This window comes from Drosophila ficusphila, unplaced genomic scaffold (genome assembly GCF_018152265.1).
Source record: "Drosophila ficusphila isolate 14025-0441.05 unplaced genomic scaffold, ASM1815226v1 contig_127, whole genome shotgun sequence".
Taxonomy (NCBI): domain Eukaryota; kingdom Metazoa; phylum Arthropoda; class Insecta; order Diptera; family Drosophilidae; genus Drosophila; species Drosophila ficusphila.
The window spans coordinates 3,157,995-3,165,513 of NW_025064016.1; the positions used below are offsets into that span (position 1 = coordinate 3,157,995).

The following is a 7,519-nucleotide window of genomic DNA, read 5'->3' on the forward strand; positions in this document are numbered from 1 at the left end:
ATGAACCCCCTTTATAAAAAAATTGACCCACTCCCTTTAAAAGTTATCGATTGGAGGCCGCTTTTGGTTGCGTGGAATAAACATCTTGCTTGTAATAAAATTGATCCATTTAACAGAAAGAAACGTGTAATTAAACAGGTTTACTACCCTAATTATAGATAAAATCATCCTCTATCATGGTGACTGGTGATCCGGTTGCGTCAAAGCCCCAAAATGCGACGACTTCGGATGACGACTACACCGCTTCCATGTCGCACTTGACGATTGGCCAGCAAATCCAGGAGCTGTCGAAACAACTGCAGAACACTAAGGAGGAGCTTTACCAGCAGGTGCGGGACAAGCACGGAGCACTCCTGCAGCAGGCCACCCATGCAGGACGATTCGATGCGGCACTAAACGCGCTTTCCGAGGATGTGCAGCGGGTCAGGGAAACGGGACACCGGCTTAAAAGCCAGGTGGACACGCAGTACCAGCAGGTGGAGAACCAGACGCAGGTGCTCGGTCGCCTGCACGATGTCAGTCACCTACTCCGGTCAGCGGGAACTCTCCTAAGTCTCACGGCCAAGTTAAAGAGCACCAAGGATGTCCTGCGCCAGGCGGAGCTGCATTTCGAGCTCGGGCAACTAATCGAAGACAAGGAGCTAAAGGACATTGAGTTCATACAGAAGGAGCGGGATTATGTGATCAGTTCAGGTCAGAAAATAAGAAATCTCACGCAGATGCAGTTGGTCACGGGACTCCAAGAACGCAATCAAAACCAAGTGGTTAATGCATTAAAGGTGGGTAGCTGAACCAAATAATTACCATATACAATTTACTTATGAAACCCTCATAGATTTTCATGAACTTTAATACGCTGGAGAAGTCTCTGGACAACCTGCTGGCCACCTTTATCGCCGACATGGAGCAGTCCTTAAAAGAATGCTTTGCCGGCAACGATATATCCGTGTTGAATAAGTCGCCCTCACACAATGTTAGCAAGCCAGCGCCTTCGCGAGGACCGGGAAAAACTCCCCAGTTGACCACCACCCAGAACTTTAGGGCTAAGTTCTGGAAGTCACTGCACTGGCTGCTCTACGACGAACTTTTTGAGACCTGTACACAGATCAAGCTACTGAAAACATCTCTGGAGCAGATCAATCAGTTTGGTTATACTTCCGAGGCCTCGGAGCAGTGCATCCCACAGCGATTTTGGCAGCAGGTGCAGCAACTGCTGCGGAAATCCTTTGATGAATGCCCTCAGCACGGGACGCAAACGCTTCAGGAGGGTCTCTCCAAGCTTCTGACCTCCGCTCGTGGCTTGGAGCAGCGTCTGAATGGGGAATTCCAGTTCGACAACGAGCTGTTTGCCCCTCTGGAAGTGGGCTACGTTAGCAAATGTGCGGCCAACTTTAAAGCCTGTCTGGCTGGAGTCGATTTACCTGGCAACGAAACTGTAGACAACTTTATACGCGTCGCCTCAACCGAACTGAGTGCGGCTCTGATTGATTCTCGTCTCACGAACTCCATAGCGAGTGTTTTCGTAGCTTGCGGCAAGGAATTGTGCACCAAACTGGAGGCCCAAATTAAGCTGGGAGCTGATTCGAAACAGGTTGTGGATTTGCCAAACCTGCAGCAGCAGCAAAACACGCAGCTGGCGAATGTTCTGTACTACTACAAGGATTCGGTGCGTCGCATGTTAAACGATCTTCAAGTGCAATTTGAGAAGACGCCGGGAACGGCGAGGGAGACCATTTCCCGCTCTTTGGAACAGGCGGATCTGCTGATCGGCACTATTCTGCAGCAGATTATGGAGTCGATTATTACGACAATTAGTATTATAATTCTGAGTATGCACAGGGAACCGGGATTAAATTCAGAGCGGTTATCCACCACGGGTCCTTCGATGTACATGAAAGAATTACAGGTAATTTCGATTGAAGTAAGTGATTTATTGATTATTGATTTATAATTTGTATTATTTTAGGAGTTTGTCAGCCGTTCCTGGTCGCATCACATCGCCCTGTTTGATGATAAGCAGATGACCACAAAGTGCGGCCACGAACTAGCCAAGCGCTGCATCGAACTTTTCCTGCACAACGTGTGCATCCTGCGTCCTTTGAGCGCAGCGGGAAGACAGCGTTTGAAGCAGGACTGCCAGCACATGGAGCAAGCTTTGAAGCCCCTTTGCCCCAATCTCGCCGAACTGGGGAAGCCGTCGCGTTTGCTAAGAGCCATGTCCCTGCTGATCGTCCAAACGGCCCAGGAGCTGGTGAAGCAGACAATTGGAGAAGACTCGCTGGTGCCCAGCTATATTGTGTTGCTGCTGCTCTTCGGACACGCTGGAGCGGATCTGCAATCGCCACACACAACGGCCAATTGGTCGAATGAGCGTCTGATCGAATGGCTGGATGGACACACTGCGGAGCGGGAGAAACTGGAGCTCATATCGGGGGCATTGCAGAGGTATCGGGACAATGCCAGGCGCAAGAATATCCAGCAGTATGATGAAGTTTACCCCATGATGGTGGAGTACTTTGAGCAGGCCTTAAAAGCAATTCCATAAACGTTTAATTAATTTAGAAAAAACTATACACGCTAATAAAATTACTTTATAAAAGGAAACTGCTTGGGGAGATTCCATAAATTTGATTATTTTAAATTTCAGAATTTTTTAAAATTCTCACACATTTGCATGTTTTTCAGTTGCGTGCGAAAGGTGACCCAAAATGCATCTTGAGAAACCAGCATATTCGAGTTTCGAACCCCTTCTGCCTTATCTGAAAAAAATATATATAGTCAATTTTTAGGGAATTTTATTCTTGGCATTAAGCTCCTCTCGCCGAACGGTCACACTTTCGCTCACCATTTTGTTTGCAACGTGAAAAACCAAAAAACAGTGTCGCTCTTTTAACTAGAAAAAAGGGTGTAAAACTCACTGAAGAGACAATTAAAACACGGAAACTAGTAAGACTACCGGTTAAGAAAATGGACAACATAGAGCGACTGTACAAATGCTACGAAATCCTGTCGGAGGCGGGTGATAAAATATCCGAGGTAAGCCGCCATTGCAAAACGTGCCGCAAAAAACGGGATTTTGTATATCAGAAATGTCAAGTTTGTATGTATATATATTTTATTTTCTTGCAGCATGTGGAGGAATATAAAGAAATAATTAAGGCCGTAAAGGGCTCATCGAAGGAGAAACGCTTGGCATCGCAGTTCATCGGAAACTTCTTCAAGCATTTTCCGGATTTGGCCGACACAGCTATCGATGCACAGTTTGATTTATGCGAAGATGACGACACACAGGTGGGTGGAGTACCTTTAAAGCCCTTTAAACCTTAACATATGGTATAAAAGTACTACAATCCTCTATAATGCTTAGAAAATTGTAAAATCTTCAATCTATCATCAAGTCCGATTGTCCTCCACAATCTTAATCTTTTACAATATAATTAATAGTATTTCTATAATCAAAAACTATTCTAAAAAATCTTCCAGATCCGTCGACAGGCCATCAAGGATCTTCCAAAACTCTGTCAGGGAAATGCTGACGCCACGATCCGAGTGGGCGACACTCTGGCCCAGCTGCTCATCCTGGACGACGCCACGGAACTGCAGCAGGTCAACAACTCGCTGCTAGCTATCATAAAGCTGGACACCAAGAGCTCGGTCACCGGATTGTTCCAACAGATCACCACCGGGGATGAAACTACAAGGGAGCGCTGTCTCAAGTTCATTGCCACCAAGCTGCTGACCATGGGACCCACAGTTGTAACCAAGGAAATCGAGGACTACATCGTGGAGGAGATCAAGAAGGCACTGCAAGACGTTACCGCTGACGAGTTCCATCTGTGCATGACAATTCTGGGAGCCACCAAACTGGGGAGCACCATCACCGGTCACGCCGAGCTTGTTAAACTAGCCACTGAACAGGCGGAGCTGAATAACACGGATACGGATATTATTGCAGTCGACGATGAGGTCGTGGAGCGATTTATACAGTGTGCCACTGCAGCGGCGCCGTACTTTTCGGTAAGTTTAACACATTCAAGTGAATTGCAAACTATAAAATCTAATCTATTGGTATTTATATAGAAAACCATAAAATCAACAGCATTTGTGGCTCATGTTTGCGATAAACTGCTGCCCATCAAGACATGGAACATGATTGCCACTGCAGTGTCACAAGATCAAATTCAACTCAGATTACTGAAGGTATTTGCCGAGATGATAACGTATACGGACAAGCTGGATAATGCCAGCGAGCGCATTAATGCAGTCTACCATGTATTACTGGTGAGTTCACTTTGCCTTTCACTTAAGCACTTAAACTAAAACAATGTATTTTTACAATGTTACAGGAATACATGCCTTTGCCAAAGCTGAGCGATGAGGATTTGGGAGATACCCCGCCCTCGTTTCAGTTCTCGCACGCCGAGTGCTTGCTGTACGCTCTGCACACGCTGGGAAAGAACCATCCAAATAGTTTAAGTTTCGTTGAGGACGCAGAGAAGCTAAAAGACTTTCGAGCTAGATTGCAATATTTAGCTAGGGGTACACAGGGGTAAGTTTAAGCCAGCCAAGTCACTGGTTGCATTAATAATTCTATTACTTGTTTTGCAGTTATATTAAGAAACTTGAGGAAGCGCTGAAGGGGAAGACAGGGGAGGAGCTGAAGACAGAGGAGAACCAACTTAAGCAGACAGCGCTGAAGACCACGTCAAACATCAACGTTTTAATTCGCGATCTATTCCACTCACCGCCCATATTCAAACATGATATTGTGCTGTCTTGGATTGTGCCAAAATCGGTAAGAAAAGTGTTTATTTTTCCCGCCTAATTTTTATGGAAATATTAATGATTATTTTTTGCAGACAAAGCTTGGTAAACGCCATGCTCCCATTACTTTTGGGGAAAAGGCAGCTGCCAACGGCAAGGAAAAGGATCAGGAGTCGGAAAAGAAGGCGCGGCCATCCAACGACCAGAAGTTCTACTCTCCGCCATCTGGAAAGTATTCGAACAAGGTGAACCAGAACTATGGGAACAACAATCGGACGAGACAACGCGGCGGTGGCGGTGGGGGCTACAGAAATCGACGATTCAACAAGTACTAAGTAAACAAAAAAAAAATGCAGAAAAACAGAAGCGAGTACAATTCACTTGAATGGTTTGTCCCTAGTCCATAATCTTAAAAAAAAAAACCCCAGAGATTGGAGAGTGCAGAATTTAAAAGAAACAGGAGAATCTACTTCTCCACGAGATTGATGGTGAGTATAACATCCGATTTCCAAGTAACTTTCTCCCTTTTGTTTCGTTGCAGCGCAAAGTATTCTCTTGGAAAATAAATTCCACATTTTAACAACCATTTTCGCATACACTCACTCATTGCTTTTATTATTTTCGTGAAAAATGTTTTTGCCACGATTCGTGTGAAAATTTCCAAACAACGCCACGTCCCCTACTCATATGATTCCCCCTAAAAGGGATGTTGGCTTCGTTTTGAATTTAAATCACGCTCAACTTTCGATTCTGTCAAATGCATAAATATAAGATTATTACGATAACCAGTTGAACGAACGAAGCAATATCAATCTAATCTATCAAACAAAGTTTAAAGTCTGTGGAATCACGAATTTCCCGGATTTGATGAAAACAATTTTTAAACTTCACAAAGTGTTTGTGAAATTGAGTTCTTGTTTTAAACCTTTTAGTTTTTATTTAACATGTAATCAACTCAACAATTGTACCACGTAGAGATGCAAATCAGCAAAAAACCACACAGAAAGCATACATTTCTTGAATTCAATAAAAGCAACATTAAACAACATTCGCTTTGTTTTAATTATTTACCTATTTATAAGGTAGTAAGCAAAAATTATAAAAAAAATGTATTTAAAACAAAAAGTACGGTAATTATGTAATCCATTTGCACTTGACACCCATGGAAAATTCGATTGGAAGAGCGAGTAATTGCACTTGCAAGGCCACGCAGCGTTTTTTATGGATATATTTATTACCATTATTAAAAATATATATGTATATGCGTTATAGAAGCCTTTTAAACTTTAAAAATACAGTAATTATAGTTTCAGCTTAAAACTTAATCTGTGTGTATGTGTTTTCGCCGCTCCTGGCTGGGATTGTTCACCTACTAGATGCTTGGCGGCGGCTGATTGCCTGGCTGTTGCCCATTGCCGGGATTACCATTCGGGTTCTGTCCACCGCCTGGCTGTGGGCCGACCAGTTGGCTGGCGAAGCTTTGCAACATCTGCAGCATGTCATTCGGCAAGGGTGGAGCCTGTGGCGGAGCACTGCCAGGAGCTCCGGGAGCACCAGGAGCAGCTCCACCGGCGCCGGGAATCGTCTGACCCATGTTGGCCAACAGCTGGCCAATCGTGTTCATCACCATGGGATTCTGGGTCATCGACTGCAGTTGCTGAAGATCGAACTCGGCCCTGTCGAACAGGTTCCTAACCGTCGGATGGGCCAGCATGGCGTTCACGCTGTCAGCCACATGCGACAACTGCGGCGGCTGATTCCTGGCGTTCCTGGCCACCTCTAGGTTGTTCCTGTAATCTGCGTTCTCCGGCTCCAGCTCGATAGCCTTGGTGTAGGCCTGCTCCGCCTCGGCGAACTTGCCCATGTTCGAGTACGCCACTCCCAGGCGGCAGTACGCCTTGCTGTAGTTGTTATTGTACACCAGGGCGGACTTGCAATCGGTGACGGCGCGCTCATTGTCGCCCAGCCGGATGTGGGCCGCCGCACGATTGCAGTAGAAGATGGGGTTCTTCGGATCAAAGGCGATGGCCCGGTTGTACTGCAGCAGAGCCTCGTTGTACTTGCATTCCTTCATCAGCCGATTGCCTTCGTTCTTTATGGAATCAGCTAAAGCCAGGGATTCCGGGTTGCGTTCAATGTACAGCGATTGGAAGAGCTCAAACATGTCGATGTTTTTCGGTGCCAGACTGGCGCTACCGCTAGCCGCCGGCTCTCCGCCGGGGGCACTCGAAGTGCTGCTCTGTGTTGTGGCCTGATCCTGGCCAGCGGCGGCGTCCTGCGCCGCATCGTCCACATCATCACCCACGTCAAAGGCCGCCTGCAGACACTGAATCGCAACCTCGATGCTCTCGCTCTGGTCAGGCGACATCGCGTCCACCTGCTTCTTCAGGTAGTCAATGAAGCTCCGCACAAAACTCTGCTGCACTGCGTCCGGCATTTTGTGTCTTCTGGCTTCAGTAATCCCCTCGATTTGGAATTGGATAAAAAGTAAATGTGATTAGGCGAAATGTGAGAGAGCTGTCAAAAGTATTAATAGTGTGACCAGAGCAGCGTGTATATCGATAAAAATAATTTTGTTTTATTTTTAGAATGGATCCATACACTGTTAACATTTGAAGGTATTTTTCGTCTGCCACAAGTTATTTCTGAACTTTTAAATACATATTTTATAAGAAAGGGCGCCGTAATATTGAGCCTTTTTTTTATCACAAAAAAACCTCAAAACTTGGCAGGCGCGAATAAGATTTTTTTCTGC

The 7,519-nt window shown here is 45.6% G+C and overlaps 3 protein-coding genes across 4 annotated transcripts; 2 read left to right on the forward strand and 1 right to left on the reverse strand.

Moving 5' to 3' along the window:
- Positions 1-7: 7 nt before the first annotated feature.
- On the forward strand, positions 8-2,604 carry LOC108090624 (conserved oligomeric Golgi complex subunit 5). Its single transcript, XM_017189401.2, has 4 exons — positions 8-91; positions 159-779; positions 836-1,906; positions 1,967-2,604. The coding sequence occupies exons 2-4, from the start codon at positions 177-179 to the stop codon at positions 2,543-2,545; spliced, it is 2,253 nt and encodes a 750-aa protein (XP_017044890.1). The 5' UTR covers positions 8-91; positions 159-176; the 3' UTR covers positions 2,546-2,604.
- Positions 2,605-2,830: 226 nt separating this feature from the next.
- Positions 2,831-5,812, forward strand: LOC108090592 (apoptosis inhibitor 5 homolog). 2 transcript variants are annotated; one of them, XM_043209437.1, is made up of 8 exons: positions 2,831-3,036; positions 3,130-3,291; positions 3,484-4,017; positions 4,081-4,281; positions 4,347-4,549; positions 4,609-4,795; positions 4,860-5,099; positions 5,165-5,812. In XM_043209437.1, exons 1-7 carry the CDS (start codon positions 2,968-2,970, stop codon positions 5,097-5,099), a joined length of 1,596 nt encoding a protein of 531 aa, XP_043065372.1. In that variant the 5' UTR covers positions 2,831-2,967; the 3' UTR covers positions 5,165-5,812. The 2 variants fall into 2 exon arrangements, with proteins under 2 accessions (XP_043065372.1, XP_043065371.1); XM_043209436.1 differs by having other exon boundaries at positions 4,860-5,812.
- Positions 5,813-5,955: 143 nt separating this feature from the next.
- On the reverse strand, positions 5,956-7,310 carry LOC108090618 (small glutamine-rich tetratricopeptide repeat-containing protein beta). The gene has a single exon (XM_017189395.2). It carries the CDS (start codon positions 7,199-7,201, stop codon positions 6,137-6,139), a length of 1,065 nt encoding a protein of 354 aa, XP_017044884.1. The 5' UTR covers positions 7,202-7,310; the 3' UTR covers positions 5,956-6,136.
- Between the last annotated feature and the right edge of the window lie 209 nt (positions 7,311-7,519).

Excerpts from the sequence above, each read along its gene's own strand:
- LOC108090624 (XM_017189401.2), top strand. The coding sequence starts at position 177 with ATGGTGACTGGTGATCCGGTTGCGTCAAAGCCCCAAAATGCGACGACT. Across the intron at positions 780-835 it reads AAGTGGTTAATGCATTAAAG|ATTTTCATGAACTTTAATAC; the intron begins GTGGGTAGCTGA and ends AAACCCTCATAG. Across the intron at positions 1,907-1,966 it reads TGTACATGAAAGAATTACAG|GAGTTTGTCAGCCGTTCCTG; the intron begins GTAATTTCGATT and ends GTATTATTTTAG.
- LOC108090592 (XM_043209436.1), top strand. The coding sequence starts at position 2,968 with ATGGACAACATAGAGCGACTGTACAAATGCTACGAAATCCTGTCGGAG. Across the intron at positions 3,037-3,129 it reads CGGGTGATAAAATATCCGAG|CATGTGGAGGAATATAAAGA; the intron begins GTAAGCCGCCAT and ends ATTTTCTTGCAG. Across the intron at positions 4,796-4,859 it reads CTTGGATTGTGCCAAAATCG|ACAAAGCTTGGTAAACGCCA; the intron begins GTAAGAAAAGTG and ends TATTTTTTGCAG.
- LOC108090618 (XM_017189395.2), bottom strand. The coding sequence starts at position 7,201 with ATGCCGGACGCAGTGCAGCAGAGTTTTGTGCGGAGCTTCATTGACTAC.